General features: G+C 42.1%; 1 protein-coding gene across 1 annotated transcript in view; it reads right to left on the bottom strand.

Moving 5' to 3' along the window:
• Nucleotides 1-23050, bottom strand: part of wdpcp (WD repeat containing planar cell polarity effector) — a gene marked incomplete at its 3' end in the record, with an annotated part of 94650 nt that overhangs the window by 54170 nt on the left and 17430 nt on the right. The window contains exons 3-9 of the mRNA XM_083897992.1: nucleotides 18501-18594; nucleotides 13132-13176; nucleotides 10561-10611; nucleotides 8205-8275; nucleotides 7293-7352; nucleotides 6728-6842; nucleotides 181-317 (exon numbers count right to left, since the gene is read on the bottom strand). Of these exons, the coding sequence (XP_083754118.1) occupies nucleotides 181-317; nucleotides 6728-6842; nucleotides 7293-7352; nucleotides 8205-8275; nucleotides 10561-10611; nucleotides 13132-13176; nucleotides 18501-18561 (540 nt within the window). The 5' untranslated portion in view covers nucleotides 18562-18594. The remainder of the gene's footprint in view (nucleotides 1-180; nucleotides 318-6727; nucleotides 6843-7292; nucleotides 7353-8204; nucleotides 8276-10560; nucleotides 10612-13131; nucleotides 13177-18500; nucleotides 18595-23050) is intronic.

Raw genomic sequence — 23050 nt, 5'->3', positions numbered from 1 at the left:
TATGTATTTCCTGTCACGTACAAAACAGACATTTTGGAAATGTTGGCCATCAGGAGGGAAAGATGAAGAAGACAGCTGGACAGTGATATGAGACTCACTCTCCGTCCCACACACACACACACACACACACACACACACACACACACACACATTGTGCACACTGAGTGTCTTCAACTGTACCTTGATTTCAGAGGGTGAGAGTTTGTCTGTTCGCCTGCCACCGTCTGCAGAGTCCTGGTTCTTTCTGCTGAGGTAAACTGCAGCCACTTGGCTCTGCTCCAGGAAGGACAGCAGAATCAGCCTCTCGCTCAGCACCGCTGGGAATGACATCATCACACACACACACACACACACACACACACTGCTTAATGTTGTGATTCAAATTTGTTGTTTAACCTTGAAGAGTCATCTTCACATAACACGTACACTACACTATATACACAATGTAAATCAATGCCTTGAATTAGGATTAAATGTGTTAAATACATATATATATGTTCATTAATTAAAGGTGCATTATGTAATAAATCTAAAGCAACTGGCCATAAAATCCTCCTAATATGTCACAGAGACTAAGGAATAATGTTCATATAACAAACTGAACTCACCAACAGCAACATTACAGCCAAAATATTTGCATTAAAAAAATATTTTGCAGACTGCAAATCATGTTTTAACATGTGGCGCCAGCTACCGCCGTCTACCAGTCATTGCAGTCAGTAGAGTCTCAGCTGCCGAGCAACCACGGGTTGCCAGTTACGTCAGAAAACGAAACCTAAAAGACCTTGGTATTTTGAATTTTAATGTAGTAACCGTTTTTGGCCACATTCTTAAATATGGCACCTTTCAGGTTAAAAAGCTTAAATACATTTGCACGTAAAATTAATAAATTGAAACCACAAAGAAAACGTTTAAAAGTGTTAATGAAACACATGAACATAATTTGAAGCAGTATTGTTAATGTGTAATCCTTAATCTTCACAAACCTCTGGAGCAGGGGTCACCAACCTTTTTGAGACCGAGAGCTACCTGAAGGGAAGAGAATAATATGGAGGGCTACCATAATATATCAACATTTTATGCAATTTTCCATTTAAATGATGAATATTATGCATTCACTTGCATACACATTCACTCCAGTGCTTACTCCTAACGATTATCAGAGTTATGTTGGTGCCTTATTGGCTGCCTGTGGGCAACCAGGTGCTGACGGGCACCATGTTGGTGACCACTGCTTTGGAGGAACTTTCCTCATTCCAGTCACATTTTTACTGGGGAAACACCATCTCGTTACATTTGTAATGATTACTCTACATTTTATTGTCGAACCATTTTCATGTTTCCTTTGCCAGAATAATTATAATATGACCTATCAACACCTGTTATACTGTATAATGTCATTTTGATTAGTTTGGAACAAGAGGGAAGTAGCTCCATGTCTGCTTTCTTTCCCATTCCTCATCTTAACTTTCTATCTGGTTTCCACTCAATTCCCTCCTCCCTCTATTCTCCTCTCCTCTCCTCCTGTCAGTGCACTGGTGGTTTTAAGGCTTTTTTGTGGTAGAAACTTGATCCTGTTCAACTCTTCAGGAGCTGCGTGGAAACGCTGATTAGCAATTAAGCCCCCGCTCCTTCAAATTAATCTGTTTATGAAACCAATTAAACGGAAACGGAGGGGGGCTGGTACACATGTCTCACAGATATCCTGCTTTGAGTTGAACAAGTAAGGCTGCACCCCAAGATTTAGAAATCTAACTGGCAATTAACCACGGTGTGTGTGTATTTATAAATGAGCGGGTATTGGTTTGATTACCCTCCAAATCATCCTGTTGTGTGAAAATTTCAAATTAATATGCAAATATTCATGAGGAAAAAGTGAAACATTGCTTGAAAATACAGGGAAACTAGCATTTAAAATCAGGTCAAATGAGTCTGTCCCTTATGTTGAAGTTGGATTATAAAGCATTTGTAATGAAAACTGGTGAAAAGGCTTAAACCAATTCAAAATGCAGCCATTAATGTTGCCTTGGCTTTCTGAAAGAGCATTTAATGCAATGGTAAGCGTCTTTGTAATAGATTACAGACGAATCAAGTTAAATGCAGTTTAGTATTGATCTCTTTGGGTGTCTACGGGATTAGGATTAATCCAATTCACTCCCAAATGAAGGAAAGGGAATGAAACCAGACTGTGGCCCAATCTGGGACCAGGTGGTTGATTTGGCTTTACGGGTTAGACCTTCATGACCTACCACGATACACCCCTGAGAATCCACGCAGGCATGATTATAGTGTATATATATATACCGACACATGCACATTTACCCCTGAGACACATATGTACAGATATACAGGCCTGAAGCAAGGATTTACACACGCACAGCGACACACAACATTTTATTTAAATTGCAAATTTGCATTCATAGGCATAAAACAACGCAATCACAAATTAAAGCCTGCACACAGTCTGACCTCTCTCTCTCTCTCACACACACACACACGCACACAGATCGTAGCCTAAATCCATTTAATGCCATCTCCTCAGCACATGTTGACATAAGAGGCCAATGGGCTTAGGCAAAGCACATTTAAACATGGGTAAATGAAACCGGCTATGAAAAATCACTTAAGAATGCTTAATCGTGGAGCATATGCGCCGCTTGGCCCAGCCATCAGCCAACAGAAGCCGGTAATACTTTGATGGCGTAAAATACATGTAATCTACGGCTCTGTGTGATGCAATCAGAGCTCATGATAGGAATATGAGTGAACGCCACACGGAGGGTAAAGTTAAGAAGAGGACACCGTGTCTGCTCTGGAACAAAAGAAAACGCAGACCTGGTTGATGTTGACGCTCATCTCTGTGGAGTAAATACGAACAATACACTCAGTTCAACCCATTATTTGTTATCCTGCATGTTCAAAAGATAAAACAAGATTTTTTGTAATTACTTTGTGGCTTCACAATTCACAAATATTGATAGTTCTACATTCACAAATTTGACACAAATATCTATTGGACTGACCGAAGGACACGTGATGGAGTGTTATAGAACATTTTTCATCTATATTTTTTTAAAAATACCTTGAAAGGGGAGTATGAAATGATTAAAGGCACATGCCACTCTAATCTCTATCACACAATGGTTGGAACTGTTTGAGTTTGGAAAGGCATCTGGAGTCAGATGGTATTGCTATGATGCTATTTGTTGCTCGTTTCGTGTCAGTCAGTAAGAACTGCTTACGGCAGGAGCACAGATATGGACTTCAGTTGTGTGTGTGTGTGTGTGTGTGTGTGTGTGTGTGTGTGTGTGTGTGTGTGTTCTCGGAATAGAGACAGACTTACATTCAATAAAGTTTATAGAAGTGAAGCAGGGGGAGGTTGGCATACAGCGGTTTGAGCTTGCTGTTGTTTCATAGCTCAGTGATAGTTCATTGTTGTTGCACAGGCATATCAACTGGTTCCACATGCAAATATGTTCAGTGCCTGTTGTCCTTTTGTTTGCTTTCCATGTTCTCTCGCAAAATGCCTGAAGGAGTTTTGCATACTCATCAACACATAGATGTGTCTGAAGACTTTTGTTCTTGCAGAGCAGGAAAATGCAGTGTTACACCTTTACAGCTGTAATTTCCACTGCAAGGATTCCAAAGACAATTCCTCCCTTGTGTCGAACAGAGCAGTGATCCCATGAACAATAACTAGTCAAGCAGTACTTGTCATCATAGAGGAAAAACTGGGGATTTCCTATGGTGATCTTCTGATAACTTGTGCCAATAATCAGTCATTTACTTTCAAAACATTTTTTTTTTTTCAATGCAAACCTTCAAAGTCTCTTTCACATATTCATAATCTCTTTAAGGGTGTGTGTTTTTGTGACGGCTGCTTGTTTGGCACACAGACTATGCACAATTGTTAACTTTGAGCAGGAAATGTTGTCCTTGCAGTGTACATGCATGAAGATTGACATCTTATATCACTGCAACCTCGTCCCCACAAACTTGATTGACAGTTGCTTTGATGCTTATTCAGCAACATGTTACAAGTGTGTCTCGTTCACTCTGCCCATGACCTGACAGACATGAAGCCACGAGGACCAACTATTTCATGTCAAAACTAGAGTTTGACACTCTGGAGAACAAAGCAACAGCAGGCAGCACATACACCCCCTAATCTCTGGAGGACATTGTCTGTAGTGGCACTCGGAGTTTTGGATACACTTTCTCTTTCTCTGTTACTTTATAACTTCTGACCGTTGTCTCTTGTTTATTTAGTGTTGTAAAAATACTTTTTTTCTTCTCTTTTCCCAGTTATTTATTTTAACTGATTCATGTGAGTTGTTCCTGAAATGCAGTGCATGTGGCTGTATTTTTTTTTTTTTTTAGGTCTGTTTTGATTTTGTAATTCATCTGACATTGCACTGATTGACAATATAATTGCATAGACAATATAAATGGAACTTCTAATCATAACAGTTTAAGTAGGTCACAACATTGCGCACACACATTTCACACAGGTCACGCCTCGTGTGAACCGTTTAAATAATTGTACACTGTAAATGTGTTGAATGATGTGTACTAGACTGGCTGGCTCTCTATTCTAATTGTCTCTGGCTAATTTAACAAGTGACAGATGTGAGAACTGCCTCAAACCTACTACAACACCCCTCCACCACCACCCTGCTAAACCACACCTACACACACTGACACACACACACACACACACACACACACACACACACACACACACACACACACACACACACACACACACACACACACACACACACACACACACACACACACACACACACACACACACACACACACAATCCCCGGAACCCAACCTCTCACAACCATTACTCTAATAATTAGTGCCTCTGAGGCTTTGAATAGAGCACAGCAGGAGGTGAATGGGTGTATGTGTGTGTGCATGTGTGTCTATACTTAAGTGTGTGCGTGTGTGTGTGTGTGTGTGTGTGTGTGTGTGTGTGTGTGTGTGTGTGTGTGTGTGTGTGTGTGTGTGTGTGTGTGTGTGTGCCATTGTGTGTATACGTGCATATGTTCTCTGGGCATGTATGCCTGAAAACATAAGTGGACATGGAAAAAATATGTCTAATTACGTATATACATGTAAGAACTAGTGTGTAGACAGCTGAGAGTGTATGCACAAGTCTGTGTGTGTGTGCGCGCGCGTGTGTGTGTGTGTGCGTGCGTGTGTGTGTGTGTGTGTGTGTGTGCGTGTGTGTGCGTGCTATGGGGGCTTTATCAGGTGTCTGGAGACCCTGGGCGGAAGTGGGGTGGGTGGTGTTATGAACAAATAATTGATACAGAAAGAAAGAAATAATTAGCAGATTTGGGCCGGTGTCCACGGCCCCTTATTCTCTCCTGCCAGGTCTGCTGAGCGAGAGAGCGCAGTGTGAGGGGGGCGGTGCTCCCTGGAGGAACGTGCAATGGAAGAAAAACACTGATGGATGCTCTTAAGGGAAGGGCCCTGGACACACGCAGCACAAAAGGATTTGCCCGCAATTAGCCTGCAGAGTCGCCGTGCTCACCTGTGGCACCTGCTCTGTGTGTGTATGTGCGTGTGTGTGTGTGAGATTTAGCACTTGTGTGAGCAAGTGTTTGCTTGACAAAGTGGTGAGGAGAGTGGTGTGTGTGTGTGTGTGTGTGTGTGTGTGTGTGTGTGTGTGTGTGTGTGTGTGTGTGTGTGTGTGTGTGTGTGTGTGTGTGTGTGTGTGTGTGTGTGCTCCGTATCTGGTTAAGTGGTTTTAAAATAAAAGACATTTAAATGTATAAGTCTGATCTGGTGGAAACAGCATAGACCACAATTTGAGCATGTTTGACTGTGAAAATCGTTGGTCAGAAAAGCAGAAGTAGCTTTAAAGGTCGAGTGTGTAACACTAATAGCTTGTTTGTTTCCAAACGAGTGAAACGGTTCAGTTTGGTACATATTTTTGGGCGTTTCCATTGGGTATAGTACCCAAATAACCAGCACCAAGCGTTCCATTTTTCGGTACCCTTACCTTGGGTTACCAGAGTAATGGTACTGTACGGGTGGAGCTAGACCCAAGACAGTCAGCTAACTGGGTGACAGAAAGTGTCACTCCTTTGCGACCGGTGTTTCTTCAACACCCGCAGTCTATTCTCATATAAAAACAGCCACAAAATAATGCTCGATGTCGTTGTTCGCGACACTGGTACAACGCCATGTATCTCGCACAGTCGAAAACACAAGCCTGACAGAGGTACCAAACCAAACTGTACCATGAAAGAAACATCGTTAGGAGGCATTATTGGCAGAAATGACAAATAGTATACTAGCCATAAGTGTTTGTACAAGTGGGAATATCGCTTTATAATAAAGATATTTTGGTTTCTTAGACTTACAAAAAGCCTCTTATATGTAATTTAGTCAAGAGCCTCGCTTTAAGTTGCCATCTCCTGCCACCATGTAAGGATAAATCACCATGGGTTTCACATTTTGCAGAGGGCACATCCCATGCAACAAAAAATAGATTCTCAATCATATCTGGTGTGCAAAAGCAACTACAGTTCCCTAACTTGCTTGACAAAAGGTTGACAAAAGAATTCCTCTGATTGGTGCACTGTACACTCTCACCATAAGATGTCACTAATTCTTAACCACTGGTCCTTTAAGACACCTGTGAGCAATTGTGAATTACAGATAATAATAAAAAAAACTCAGTTAGGGTGCAAGTGTTTAACTCACCACCAGTGACGGTGTTGGCAGGTAGTCGGCCCACTAACGTGCGGTCTATACACACTTGTTCAAGTTGAGGTCCATTTAGGGTCAAAGTCACCAAAATTCCACTGTGTAGAATCAGCTGCAGGGAAAAAAACACACGTTTAATGGTTTTAGGATTAACTACTAAGACAAAGAAACTACTATGTAGCCTATGACCTTAAAATTGCATTTTTTTTAAAAGTCTGACTGCAGATAAATGCGTTGAAAAGAAATCAAAAAGCAAATTCTAAAACAGTGAGCCATTATTTTCTGTCTGTCAAACCCTTTAAGACACATTCGTTATAATATAAAAAATATGAAATCTAAAAATATAACTTCATGTACCAAGACTCACTCTCAAAAAAACACACTTAATGACCTTCAACATTTGCTGATGTGACATAAGAAGCCTCAAGAGTCACATTAAGATGGTTCCGACATTCTTTTAGATGTTTATTATTAAAATAATCCAGTGATTCTCAGAGCGTGCATGCATGTGTGTGTGTGTGTGTGTGTGTGCAGAAGGTGGTGGGCTATGGAGGGTGTGTACCTGGCAGCAATGTTTGTTTCGCCATCTGGTGTGAACACAGGTGTTGGTCTGCAGCAGCTCCTGAATGAGCAGGATGGAATAACAGAGTGATAGAGACGGTGAGAGAAACAGGACAAACAGAGAAGTACCAAAGTCCAACGCGTCAACAAACTTTCCATTTTGTCACGATGCTCGTACTGCGTTAATGACGTTGGAGGTGCACAGTAGTAGATACGTGTTGCCACAGGTGGATGCAGGTAAGGACTGCTTGTGTGTGTGTGTGTGTGTGTGTGTGTGTGTGTGTGTGTGTGTGTGTGTGTGTGTGTAGTCAGTCATTCCAACCACATTCCAAACCCAGCCGGGGTGATCGGATGGGAGGAGAGGGAGATGGAGGAGGAGGGTGGGTTGTGGAGGTGAGTCGGGTGTTTCTAGTTTCAGACAATGGTTACGGGTGAGAGAGGGGAGCTGGATGATTGGAGTGTGTGTGCGTGTGTGTGTGTGTGAGCCACAGACAGGTTCCGGCAAACAAAGCTAGGTCTGTACTTCCACAAGTACAGAGTGGAAGACGGGGGGGAGGAGGAAGAGGGAATGGGGGATGAATGAAGAGAGAGGAAGGGAAGGAGGAGGAAGACAAGGAGGGAAAGGCAGAGAAGGGATGAGGGGTCGGCCTGAAGCCCCCTGATCCCCTCAAATATCCCCCTCGATGACAGAGCTCAGCCAAAAGAGAGGTGATGAGAGAGGAGAGAGCGAGGAGAACAAACGGGAACGACAGGGAGAATGAAGGGAGAGGGAGAAAAGCGAGAGAATGCCCCTATTTGTTAATCAATCGGCCGTTTCGGAAAGGGAAAACTCTCAAAATCCCCAGAGGGAGGAAGAAGATGGGGAGGAAAGGAGAGATGGTGGTGGGGAGGGTTTGAACAGAGGGGCGGGTACCTCCAACTCCCTCAGCGAATCACGTAGCTTCTCTGGTCGGTGGTTCCTGGGGGTCCATGGGTAGCCTCGAGCTACGGACAAAAAAAAAAAAAAAAACATGGGAAGAATGGAAGGATCATGGGACCTGAACTTTTCAACGACACAAGACAAATTTGTTTATTTTATTTATTTATTTTGTTATTTTACTTTTACTGATTCAGACTCTTTGAAGATTTAAGCATGAAAAGGGGGAGAAACAAGGGAACAAAGACTGGTGACAATGAAGAAATGCAGGCAATAAAGGTCCCAAAATTCCCAAAATGCAATGCTGCATCTGGTCATGAATGCATGAGGAGTGATGACTGCACTTTTAATAGGAACCATTTAGTGAAACTCTGGCTCCACTTTGACTGTAGAAACTGCCGATAAGTCCTAGTTAATGTTGAAACCAATTAATGTAATAAGCTATTAAGCAATCAATCCAAATAATTAGACAGGTATTTTGATAATCACCTAATTGTTGGATAATCCATGAGGCAAACCCGATCATTTGGGCTGCAACAAATGTGAGAGCTTTCCACTTTTGTCCCTTTTTACATTAAAACACCATCAATCATACAAAACAAGTAAAACAGAGCCTGTTTATTGAATAGAGATAAATCAGTTAATTTACAATACATGGGTTAATCAGTTGTTATATTTTCATTGGTGGCATGACTAGTATCAGTTCTATACCACACATTCACTCTTTTACTGTGAAAAACGTACAAGCTACAAACTCAAATGGTATTTCAAAGGATTTATTTATTATTTATCTGAAACAATAGCACATAGAGCTTGTGCTGTAAAATAATTCCCAATGCCAATAAATAAAGAATTACAAAACTTGAGTTAAATTCAGGGACCTTTGGAATGAAATTTAAGACAATAATAATTTCACAATAAATAAATTCCCACATTGTCGCCCAAATGTTTGTTTTCACATAAAACATGACTTTACGGTCCAGTGAAAAGGTTAAAATATCGACTTAAGATGCTGTTTTGTTGGTTCCACTGTTCTGATCTGCTTGATGTTACAAAGAGAGGCATTCTGTAAATAATTTATTTGTATTTCTAAAAATGTTTTGAAAAACACCTGAATTATTTTGACATTTTCAATAACCCTGCTTCCCTTAAGAAAAAAATATTTACGACAATTTAATACTAGTTAAGGATTTAAAAAAAGAATAATTAATGAAATGCCTTTAAAGACTTTTTAAGGAGCAGCAGAAACCTAGTTACTGTAGAGACTGTGAGACTGACCCAGGCTTTAATGGGACCATTTTTCAAATGATCAAACCATTTGCAAAGACTTTAATTGCAAAATACTATTATAATAATTTAGTGCTGTGGATACAGATAAATTAACAATAATTTAACTGTGAAAAGATTGTGCAACTCAAATGTGGCCCTTTCAAACACAAACAAGGCAATCAAAGATGGCAGACTTCACCCCATTCCCGCAACAAGCCTCTGGCACCCTCTGTTGGTCATATTGGCAAGTGCAAGTGTGGAAGCACAAACAAACAAACAAACAAACAGACACACAGAGCCACTGAAACAATAATTCACTCCCACTCTGTGGCGTGAAGTGAAAATGTGTGACATCCTTAAGGAAAAAAAAATATATATATATTTGTGGCAACTTTTTAGATTCTGGCGTTTTCTCCCAAAGGCAAACTCACAGTTAACACCACATATCTTAACACAGACCACACCAAGGTCCATTCATTTTCATTTCCCGTCCCCCTTTCTCCTCAATCTTTAATGGGTTAAACACAGCGAGGGAGGATGTGTAGGGGGGAAAAAACAGCTAATTGAATATGTGTATCTGCTTCTGCCTACACAAACACATGAAGTTCAGTGGGAGAATAAAAAAAGAAAAGAAAGGAAGCACTGCTGTTTTTTTCCGTATGGTGCAATCACTATCCTGTCTGTTTATTTTACAGTCGCCCTTTTCATCTTCTACAAAACACACCATTAAGTGAGTGCGATTGAGTGGGATTCTTTATTAAGAATGAGTGGGTAGAGGAGGTAAATAGATGCATGCAAATGAAGGTGGGGAAGGGTGGAGGAGAAAGAGGGGGGGTCCACGGAGAGAGGAGGGAGGGCAGGGGGATGAGTGTTTGTCTCCTGATAAGAGTGTTTATATTCTGCTACCCGGTGGAAATCAGAGAGTACAGGGAAGAGAGGGAAGGAAGGAGAGCGGGAGTAAGAGGAAGTAGGACATTTGACTGACTGGGACAGTGATTTTTGCAACATGGTCATCCACTGGTGACACACACACACACATGGATATGAAGAATAAATGTGTCTCAGCACTGTGTTGCAACCTCACCATCACAAAACTGGAGTTTCTCATTGTAGTAGTGATGCTCTGTGGAGGTGGCTGCAAAAACAAAAGAATGAAGAATAAAAACACGGTGAATGAAGAGAGTAATGTGTGCAGCAGGATACATGATTCTATAGTCTGAATCAATATGTTGATAAAGAGGAACAAAAAACTGAGCTGGAGCTGAAACATTCCCTTAGCTCCAGAGAGGCCGTGTTGGCAAAGTGTAACCCTAAACAGTGGCTCACGGCCCGGTCACTGCGAGCAAGAAAGTGGCCAGTCTGGTGACCGGCCTTTCTGGCAGGCAGCAACACCTCCAGGATTAGTAGTATTAATCAGATAAGTGGGTGAGGGGCCAGACAGGCCCAGACATGGGCACCTGCTCTGGGGCTGGGTGGGGAAGGATGGGGGGGGGGGGGGGGGGGGTGAGTGGGGGTTGGCAGAGTGGGTACCCCCACAGATTCTCCAATGAGCCTGAGTCTCCCTCTAGTGGAGACATTTGGAAATATTTTGAAATCGATGATGTCAGTGTTTCAACATGTCGAGGTGAGCAACATTGCACACAATATTTCCAATTGCAAAATTGTTAGGTATACTTGAATACATTTTATTAAGGTTATAATTGTATTACTTTGAACAAGATGCTGAATGTCTCACTATAGGTCACATACAGGTTGCCAACCACTGCTGGGGGACAGGGATTACTAAGGAATGTTAACTTTGAGGCTGAATGGTTTAGGTAAAACACCTAATTGCCTGGTATACATTGCAAATACGGTCTCTTTTGTCAAGCTACAGAACAATATTAACTTTGCTGAAGACTTTAATACAAGATGGAGCCTTATCAAAATATGAGCTACTATACTCAGTATATGACGTGTTACAAACATGTTTGTATTGCATTTTAAATTAGTATAGAACATTCAAATTTGGAATGAATAAATGGCAGCCTTTGCATTTGCATCAGAATATTTGCATTAACCCGTCAGAAGTTGGCACACATCAAGGGTCTTTTTCTTACACTTGAATGAAGAATATAATGTAGAGTTGCTATAAAAAAATATTTATTATTAATGTCAGATTGTTGTTTGATTATTCATTGACTTGCCATTCTGTTTGGAGTTTACATGTCGATACTGTGTCTATGCAAGTATTAGTATTAGTAGTCCAAAGATATACAGAAGGGGGGTTTGGTTAAATGGAGACTCTAAATGTAATGTATATATACATGTGACAGTGAATACTTTGTTGGAACTGAGATATATAGGCTGGCAAAATGTCTCCCACCCAGTGCCATGAGACTGGCTTCACTTTCACCTGTGACCATCATAAGATAAAAGGTAGCTATAGATAATGAATGTGTTGAAAAAAACTAAAATATTATGGCAATTTCTTATTTTTCCCCTCAGTCTACTAGATCCCATGTCCACTGTTCCAGCTGAATGCCACAGTGCCACTTACAAAACATCAAACAAACACCCTTTAATCTAAATCTAATGTAATCTACTGTATATGCAGTGGAATCAAACCTGAGCTGTTGCTACAGCGCTGTGTGAAAATGTGAAAATGCTGTGATACTTTTGGATTGTGATTCTGTTCCGTCTCAGCCCTCCTCCTCCTCCCCCCCCCCACTCTCCTCCCTCCACTCTGATATCAAGCCACACTTTAGTAATCCTCCAAATGAAAGGATTTGGAGAGAGAGCATCATCTCCCCACTGAACATTGGAATGAAAGAGAACGCAGCGTCTCAGATGAGAGAGAAGAGAGAACCCCATGATATGAGAAAGAGAGAGACATACTGTACACAAGATGAGAAAGAGCAAAATGGTGAGAGAAAGAACTGAGACAAAGACAAGGAAACTGAGAGAGAGAGTGTGTAAGAAAGGAGGAAACATAGGCTCTTGCACAGTAACAAAATCATATATGAAAAGAGTGTGCAATTTACAGATTTATTGCACAATTAATTATTATTAAAAGCACAACATAGAAGACGAAAAGAAAAGGATGTGGGCTCATCCATACTGCTGGGGGGGTGGGGGGCGGGGACAGATTTGAACACTTCCTCATGGAAAGGGAAGCCTCCGAGCCTGAGGCAATATGAGGCTGGACTACACGGGGCCACTCACTATGTGATCTAGGAGAAAGTCAACAGTTTAGTTTCCCTATCGGTGTATGTCAGGACCTTGGGTCAACAGGAACACAGGGAGTGTAAGAGAACCACAGAGGCCTAATAACCCGAGTGTGTGTGTGTGTGTGTGTGTGGTATGTGGTATGTGCATGTGTATATAAAGGTTTTAGGCTGTAAATCCGACATACTAATAGCCTCCATGTGGACAAGTGTATGTGTGGTTAACGGGTGTAAGACACGTAAAGACGCTGGACCAATAATATGTAGTATGTGTGTGTGTGCATGTGTGGGTGAGAGAGACAGAGAGAGAGAGAGAGAGAGAGAGAGAGAGAGCAGAGGAAGCAGCAAAATCTCTTCTTCATATATAAACAAATCACATGCATTCCAAAAACAAGACAAATGCAACTTATCTTAAACACAAACAGACATCCAATATAAACACTATTTACCTGGCTCTCCTTTATCATAGTACTGATAGGTGCCAATATCTGTATCTGTGGGGTGAGAGAGAAAGAGAGAGAGAGAGAGAGAGAGTGAGAGATGAACATCTTGCTGTCAGGGAAAAGCAGTAGAAAGATCGGCAATTTTGCACCATGGGATAAACAATCAGTATCAGGCAGTGGCCTGTCCCGTCTGCCAGCACCACAGTTTAGATAAGACTCTGTGAGGGAGGGAGAGTGGGCTTGGGGGTCCGAGTCAAAACGGAGGGAGGGGGGTATAGGGCGGGGGTTTTAATAAAGACAGGAGTGTGTCTAAACCCATGCCACCTGAGGGACAGACTGATTAACACACATGCAGCGTATACATTTAAAAGTAGACACACGGACTCAGCAGACGGCTGCGGAGAAAATACATACAGCATGTCCAACATACACATATTGACACACACATACACATACAGAGGCACAAATACCAACAGATATACACACACACACACACACACACACACACACACACACACACACACACACGCAAACTGCTGAGCTGAGCCTTTTATTTGTCAGTGTTATTCCTGCAGGCCCAAAACCATAAGCACCCAGACTCAGATTCGCACAACACATCGTTTCTTTATCGCTCGGCTACTGTCGCTGCCTCTGCTGCTGCCACTGCTGCTGCTGCTCCCGAGGCCAGGTCGCACTAATACAACCAAGACACACAGACACACACACACACACACACACACACACACACACACACACACACACACACACACACACACACACACACACACACACACACACACACACACACACACACACACACACACACACACACACACACACACACAATACCTGGATACAGATGCACTCACGGCACTCTGAGTTACTTGTGTTTGCTAATGGAAATCTCCAACAACAAGATGTAAACAACTATTTACTGACACAGTATATACGGTATACACACGCATACAATCAATGGATGAATTTCACCTTATTCATTTATTATACAGATAAAAAAAATACTACAACCACAACATGTAACAAGATATTTATCTATGAAGAACACTGACCAAAATGTAAATAATTTGTATAGTCATTGTTCCAATCAGCAGTCATAGGGACGAAAGGCGGCATACACACTGGACAGGTGGTCAGTCCATCACAGGGCGACATAGAGACAAACAACCATCCACTCTCACACCTATGGTCAACTTAGAGCGGAGGAAACTGGAAATCCAGGAGAAAACCAACACACACTGTATTTCACACCAGTGTATTAATAATTGGTGTACAAGTTGTTGTTGTTGTTGTTTTTACTCTTGCCTGTCTAATATGTTGAACCAGTCTGGTTATTCTCATTTGGCCTCTGGCATCAACAAGACGTTTTTGCCCAAAGAACTGACACTCACTCGATTTTAGGACCATTTCCTATAAACCAAAAAAAAGTTCAGCAGATTCTGACGTATTCAGACTGACACTAACAACCATATCACATTTATATGATATTATGTGATATTATATGACATATTTAGTCACTGAAGACGCCTTTCTCACCCATTCTGGTGCTTGGTTTGAACTTCAAACTAAAGAACGAATGTATTTCTGTATCAGTATTTTCTTCCACCACTATAAATTACATTGAAAAGAGCAAGAGACAAGGGACGAATACATCACCAGGTCAAATGTGCACCTTCTTTGCTGTGTTTCATCAACCTATGGAGCTGCTCAGTGGTCAAAAGTAGCAGAAAAACAAATTGAACTTACACATAACACACAGGGGAAACACTTTGTCCTTTGTGAGTCTTTGAATTTTTCTGTGAGTTTTTGTTTTTTGGGCAAAATGTATATGATGTCAGGAAGGTGTTGATAGGGAGCGTCACACTTCAGCGACCAGGTCTCTTCCCTCAGATGCAACCATCCACATTTTCAAAGATAGCAGAAGACACAAACAGCAGGGTAAAAAAAAAAAGAGACAAATAGGCATATGTCACCATCTCCTCGGATATATACAGTATGTCATACCTTTGTGTACACAAATAACACACACACACTGTATACTCATCACATAACAGTCAACATCCAAGAGACACTATCTTTGTCTGAAGCTTAGCAGACTGTGAAAGACAAGACAGCATGGAAGGGAGGAGAAAACAAGAAAATGTAGTAAAAGAAAAATTCTGTGAGACAGAAGAGATGGACTGATATGTGGAAAAGCGAGAAAATGTACACAAGTGGAGGAAACTTAGAAGCTGCTCACGTGACGGCCTGGGTTGGCCCGTTTAACAAATGTCAGTGCATACATGATGATCATGTATAGTACTTTGTAAAGTACTTCAAGTGAGAAGTCACGTCATGCACCAATACCAATGGACTTTGAATGGTCATTCACGAGAATACAAGTGTGTGGCACTTCAGAATTGGAGTCACTTTCCTGGGCACACAGTGTTGCCTATTTTGCCATGAGTCTCTTGAATGGCCACACAGTTGGTGTAGTGGTTAGCACTTTGCAGCAAGAAAACCCGGGTTCTCAACCCAGTCGGACGTTTCTGCATGGAGTTTGCATGTTCTCCCTGTGTGTGTGTGTGTGTGTGTGTGTTTGTTTTCTCCAGTTTCCTCCCACAGTCCAAAAACATGCCGATTTGGGGATTAGGCAAATTGAACACTCTAAATTGACCTTAGTTGTGAGAGTGGATGGTTGTATCTCCTCTATGTAGCCCTGTGATGGACTGGTGACCTGTCCAGGGTGTACCCCTCCTTTCACCCTATGCCTGCTGAGTTTGGCACCAGCGCCCCCCACAACTCTAATGTGGAGGATAAAGCAGTAGAAGATGAGTGAGAGTGTGTCTTGAATCAGCAACTGTTTTGATTTACGACTACTAGTTTGAAAATGAAACACATCTGGGAGTGAGGAGCTGGAAAGGAATATGTTAAGCAGAATTCTCTAACCTTCTCCTCATTTCTGCTTTTAGACTACATGGCAACATTTGTTACCACTAGAATTATATACACTAACTGAACTACCAGCTGTGTGACAGTAGTGAGGTCAATGTAGGCATCAGGTTTTGACAAGGAAGAAGTACTGAGGGTCGATGGAGGAGAGAAGGACGATGTGTTCAGAAACAGAGAGCGAAGAGGAAAGACAAGAGTCTGGGACTGAGAGTAGGGACTTTGAATATTGGGACAATGACGGGAAAAGCTAGAGAGTTGGTTGACGTGATGCAGAGAAGGAAGGTGGATATACTGTGTGTCCAGGAGACCAGGTAGAAAGGTATTGGCATTGATGGTATTGATAGGAAGAGAAATGGAGTAGGAGTTATCCTAAAGGAGGAGTTTGTTAGGCATGTCCTGGAGGTGTAAAGAGTATCAGAGTCTGAAGCTAGAAATTGAAGGTGTGATGCTTAATGTTGTTGGTGGCTATGCCCCACAGGTGGGATGTGAGTTAGGGGAGAAGGAAACATTCTGGAGTGAGGTAGATGCAGAATATTCCCAGAGATGAGAGAGTGGTAATTGGTGCAGACTTCAATGGACATGTTGGTACAGGAAATAGAGATGATGAAGAAGTGATGGGCAGGTTTGGTATCCAGGACAAGAACACAGAGGGACAGATGGTGGTAGACTTTGCAAAAAGGATGGAAACGGCTGTAGTGAATACTTTTTTCCAGAAGAGGGAGGAGCATAGGGTAACTTATAAGAGCTGCGGTAGCAGCACACAGGTAGACTACATCTTGTATAGACGATGTAATCTGAAGGAGATCAGTGTCTGCACAGTAGTGGTAGGTGACAGTGTAGCCAGACAGCATAGGTTGGTGGTTTGTAGGATGATTCTGGTGACAAGAAAGATGAAGAGGACAAAGTGGTGGAAGCTGAAAAGAGAGGGCCGTTGTATGGTTTTCAGGGAGGAGTTGAGAAAGACTCCGGGTGGTCAGGGAGAGCTTCCAGATGACTGGATAACTACGGCTAATGCAATCAGGGAGACAGGTAGTAGAGTACTTGGTGTGTCAGGACTGTGAGACAGCGGTAAAGGTGTGCTGTAGGTGTGCCAGAGAAGTTCAAAGTGGAGGCGGGACTACATCAGGGATCAGCTCTGAGCCCCTTCTTGTTTGCAGTGGTGATGGACAGGCTGACATGAGGTTAGACAGGAAGCTCCATGGACTATGATGTTTGCAAATGACATTGTGATCTGTAGTGAGAGCAGAGACCAGGCGGAGGAAAAGCTCGAGATATGCTCTAGAAAGGAGAGGAATCAAGGTTAGTCGCAGCAAAACAGAATACGTGTGTGAATGAGAGGAACCCGAGAGGAACCATGAGGCTACTGGGAGTGGAGATAAAAAATATTTAAGGTCAACAGTCCAGAGCAGTGGAGAGTGTGGAAAAGAGGTGAAGAAATGTGTTCAAGCTGGTTGGAACGGGTGGAGAAAAGTGTCAGGGGTAATGTGTGATAAAAGAGTATCAGCCAGAATGAAAGGAAAGGTATACAAGACAGTGGTGAGACCAGCGATGCTGTATGGTCTAGAGACAGTGGCACTAAGTAAAAGACAGTTAAGCAGAGCTGGAGGTAGCAGAGATTAAGATGTTGAGGTTCTCTTTGGGAGTAATGAGAATGGAAAGGATCAGGAATGAGTTAATCAGAGGAACAGCACATGTTAGATGTTTTGGAGATAACGTCAGAGAGGCCTGAATGAGATGGTTTGGTCATGTACAGAGGAGGGATAGTGAATATATTGTTGAAGGATGTTGGGGTTGATATTGCCTGGCAGGAGGTCTAGCAGAAGACCAAAGAGACGATTTATGGATGTAATGAAAGAGGACATGAAGTTGGTTGGTGTGAGAGAGGAGGATACAGAGAACAGGGTTAGATGGAGGAGGTTGATTCGCTGTGGCGACCCCTGAAGGGAGCAGCCGAAAGGAAAAGAAGAAGAAGAGTTGTCACTGGAGAGGCATTCTCATGTAACAAAGCTACAAAACTGACCAAAAGTTAATTTTTTCCTGTCAACAAATGTGGAATGATGAAAACCATTAGCTTACATGAGCCACACAAAGTGCACAGATGATTCACAGGTTGACTTAATTGTGGCAAAATGACAAGTGACAATTCATTCAATGTACAAAAATTGTTTCATGTGATAAAAAAAAAAAACGATAAAGAATGTCATGTACTTCAACAGACACCGCTGAAATGAGCAAAGAGAAAGTGAAAAGAAGGAGAGTATTGGTGTTGACTGAGTCAGACTGTAAAGTAGATATAACAGGGTGAGGAGGTGTGAAAAACAAAGTGAGCGATGACAGACGGAGCCAGAGCAAGACAGAGTGAGAGGAAAAACAGAAGGGCCACAGAACTACTGAGAGAGCACAAGATTGAACATGATGATAAGGGCTACCTTTAACTTGGAGTGAGCTCTTGGTGGACCACAAGTGCAGCTCAGCCAGGCAGAACGCCATCTGATGGAGCAGTGTAACCCGAGTCTGCAGAGTCTGGCGCAAGTGAGAGAAAGGCCAAATGAAAGGAGAAAGAGACAGGGCGGACCAAACACAATTACAGATGTGTATCTTGGCAAGATGACATGATAGACTGACATAAATTGGCCAAAGGGTCAAACAAATCATGCAAACTTGTGTGCTGGCCAGTTTGTTACATGACTAAGCAGGGAGTGGCAAAAATGATCACTTGCAACATGTTCAAAATACAGCAGATTTGAAAAGGCACAACAAGGCAGTGCTGTGGGGATTTTGCCTTTTAATAAAGTGCCCATCTAATAATATGTAGGTCAAGTGTAGGTTATTTTACGAAAAAAGGTTTGTCGCTTTATCTAAGCATTACACAGCGAAACTGACATTTGTGACGTTCTATTAACCGATCAACCACCTGCACCAATAATTAATAATTTAATAATACTCTCACTTAAGATACACACTTCAGTTCCCCTTGTGAAGTGGCTGAAACCTGTTTTTGCCTTGTGTTGTCCCTGACAGCCATGTTTTCAGTGAAAGCATGTCTGCCTGTCTTGGGGCTATTTGTGTGCAGTGTTTAACTTGAAAACCTGAAGGTGTTTTTTTTTTTGTTGTTTTTTTTTTAATTAAGGTGCAGGTTTGCACTTCTCTTCAGCCTGTTGTTACTAAGCAATCAAAACCTGGACGCTGCTGAGATGACAGAAGTTGCTTCAGTTTCAATAAATGAAATGACCCATTAAACTTAAAAACCAAATCTAATCTAAACAGGTGATTACAATGACTGCTTTCACCCTCAGGCCTCCTTCAGCAGCTGACACAGGAGCTTTGTCTCAATGAAGGAAGCTCAGAGTTGATTGTTTAGCATGAATTAAGATCAGTTTGACCTACTTCTTGGGCCACAGTTTAAAAGCGCTAACTATATTACATAAAGTTGAGATATTTTTGTCACAATGCAACACAGATGCATCGTGAAAACGGGTGTATCTCTGCAGATGCGTGTCGTAATAATTTCATTCTCACTGAAAACACCACACTGCAAAAAACCTGCACTATCCCTTTAAGATAAAATTTCCATAGTCATTTTTACAGCAGTTGTATTAGTAGCACAAGCAGAAGTAATAGCAATATTGGGTGTACAACAATTGCACTGCAACATAATACTCTTTTGTAGCACCACTTTCTCAACCAGTTATACCTGTACTATTACAGAAGTGGAAACTCCACACCATCTGTGAATGCATGTTTTAAACGAAAAAATTACAAACAAAACAGAGGAACCTCAGAAAGACAAGCACGTGAACTGCAGCTGACACCGAGGCAAGGTCACAGGCGCCGATGCTTTGCTCACACAGTCATAGGTGAACAGTGACGGACACACACTTAGGAGCTGACAGCTCAGACAAAGCAGGCAGCATTCCTCACATCAACTAATGAACACAGAGCACAGCTATGAGAAGCACTGGCTGCACCTCCTCTTTTATTAAAGACCCTTTTCTCCAGTTAGTTAACTTCAGTTCCTGGAGGCCAGTATATGTGTGAGGACAGAGGGCGGGTCACAGACCCTCACTCATCAAAAGGCCACATGAAGGAGTTCATAGAACCATGAAAAAACAGGCTGTGAAGAGACCTTTGTATACTCAAGCATAAAAGACAGCATCATTTCCATGCCACTTGGGGTGGACTCAAGTCACGATGTCACCCACTGATTTGAGCTGTTTTTGGACCTCAAGTGTTGCCAGTTTTGCAAGTTTTAGCCAGTACCATCTTGAGGCACGTTTCCACCGCCGGAACCTCGACGTCCGTGAAAGTCACGGAACATTTTTGTTGGCCCCTAAGACAGGCCCTGCTTGGAAGGAAGTACTTTCAGATATTTCAGGAACCATTAGGGTGGAGCCTGCAGCGCCACATTTCTAAATCGTTTGAACCAATAGTTGCATTTTATCTCACTCGCCATTTCCGGAATCCTGAAACACAACCATTTCCTGACATTTAATCCCCTCCGACACATTTCATAATGATCCGTTTTGGTATCGGTATACTTCATAGGATCTCTGTTAGCTCCACAACGTCCATCACTCATCAGCTATTTATTTGAATATATGTGTCCAATTTGACTTCAAATGGGACCATAACTAACAAAGTTGACAACACGAGATCATCAACTCTTTAAGAAAATGATTAACTTCCCCTGAGATTTTCTCATAGATTTACGTACACACAGACTTCTTCCTACAACCGATGGAGTTGCCCCCCGATAAGGTCATTTGAGAGTATACAGGTTTCAGGGACTTCCACATTGGACCCAGAAATGACATCCACAGAGTCCACAGATGCACTCTTATCAACATGCAGTAGCATGTGTAAGTGTGGAGAAAGTGCTCCACACTGTCCAGCTTGTAATCTCTGTATACTGTAGCACAGCTGTTGCAGTACTGCTGTGTTGGCCACATCTGTGCAGCAAATGCTCGCCCGTCTCTCTCCGTCCACTGCCTCTCCTATATTCTCTCGTTTAACGCTGAGAGAGGACTCTCTCTTATCTTTCTCTTCTTGCTCCTCATGGTGTGAGAGGGAAAAAAAAATCTAATTTTGCCACTCAACCCCCAAAACTAAAAGTCCCAACAAAAATACACATAGATAACTGTGGGCGCCATGGAAACGCAGGGGCTAGCGCGGCATGGCAGCGACGGCGTAACAAGTTTACTGACATAAGAGGATTCTTTCATCCTTTCCTAACCATTTTTTTTTTTTTCTAAAAAGGGAGTCAGCTCTTTTGGAGGGAAAACCTCATTTCAGCAAGCTTTCATTTACTTATTGCCGCTCTGGCGAACCTAAAACATCATGAGACCTTGTTCTGTGGCGCCTTCGGGTTCACGGGGAATTTGGAGCAGATTAGAAGAAACAAGAGGTCTGACACAGATACAGAAAACATGAAAGTCACTGGATGAGTGTGCTTTATCAGCGTTTAATCTGATTACTTTAGGTTAACTGCACTTTGCATAAAATTAGCTTGCAGATCGAAACTTTTCAAAGTAACGTTAATCTAACCCAAATTCTGACCTTAACCCTAAACATAACCAGTTCCATAGAAATAAGGTTATTAAGACCTGGTTTTGGACTTTTGGAGGGTTGGTGTTTATGCCAAACAAGGTTCTAAAGAGGTTAAAAATACAAGTATGCACACACACACACACACACACAGAGCGAGGACAGGTCCTGGACAGCTGCCACACTCATTCTGATTTCTGGCTGAGGTTGCCGTGGGTTACCTGTCCCCCTGCAGAGCTTTGGGGCTGTGTACAGACATTGTACAGAGGGCTTTGGTGTGGGGTGGTGGTGGTGGTGGTAGTCTAGGTTATTGTTGTCTTTAAAGAGGCTGCTTTAACATCAAAGGAGGGGAGGGAAAACATGCGACTCCTCTTTCAAAGACAGTCCACAGGAACTACGACCTTGTCTGCTCTCTGCATCTCCTTCTCTGCTCTTCTTTCACTGTCCCCTCTGGGGGTTTACCATGAGAGTATGTGTTTGTGTGTGTGTGTGTGTGTGTGTGTGTGTGTAGGTGTGTGTCTGCAAAAAGGAACGGGAGCGACAGAAAGCGCCTCGATATGAGTGTGATTGGATCTGTGTGTGTGTATCTGTGTGCTGGACAAAGAAAGAGAACGTCAGTGATCGAATGGAGTAAATATTTATTTAAGCCTCGTTCTGTCGAGAAAAGAGAGACAACAATGGAGGCCTTTCTAAGATACGAGGACTGCAGTTTTGTCACACCTCCAAACTTTTTTTATGCTCTCAACAGAGGTCAAACAAAAACACATTTATTTAAGCTCCCAGAATCTAACATGAGCCATTGTTCTCCGTGTGCTCTGTGTATATATGGAGAGAACATGTCCGGCTACAGAGCAGATCCAGGTGGATGTGCAGAACAATCATTGTACTCAACTTGAGTCTGAATGTTGGCATTTCTAACATCCTGTCACTGATGGACATGTCCTGACCTTTCTTTCATATTCTATACACAGTATAGTATAAGCACAGCAAGGCTGCACCTTCTTTTTAAAATAATTGATCCATATATAAAACACACACATTTTCAATGCTCCATAATAAGATAAGAGCAGCATTTATCAGTACTGGACTGAAACCGGTCAAAATCATAGGATTGCAGTTTAAAAAACGTCAAATCTGATACAATCCTTAGGCTCTAAATATCATGCATGCTTCACAAGCAGCGTCATGTGACCAGAATGTGTTTGAGGGCTGTAGGTGTCTGCAGTCGTCATGTCAGTGGTGTGTAAGATTTACGAGGGTTTACAAGCAAAAAATGATTATACTAAGTACGTTTTTATAAGTGTATAATTACTTTGAATAAAAATCACTGGGTTTTCCTGGCCTCAGGATAAACTTTAGGCAAGGGCCTTAATTTACAGAGGCTGCCGTTTTACATGTCATGTTTCTACAGCAGCCCAGAAAACAGAAAAACTAG

This window comes from Microchirus variegatus, assembly GCF_963457635.1.
Source record: "Microchirus variegatus genome assembly, chromosome: 11".
Classification (NCBI taxonomy): domain Eukaryota; kingdom Metazoa; phylum Chordata; class Actinopteri; order Pleuronectiformes; family Soleidae; genus Microchirus; species Microchirus variegatus.
This window is presented reverse-complemented; position numbering and strand designations above follow the sequence as displayed.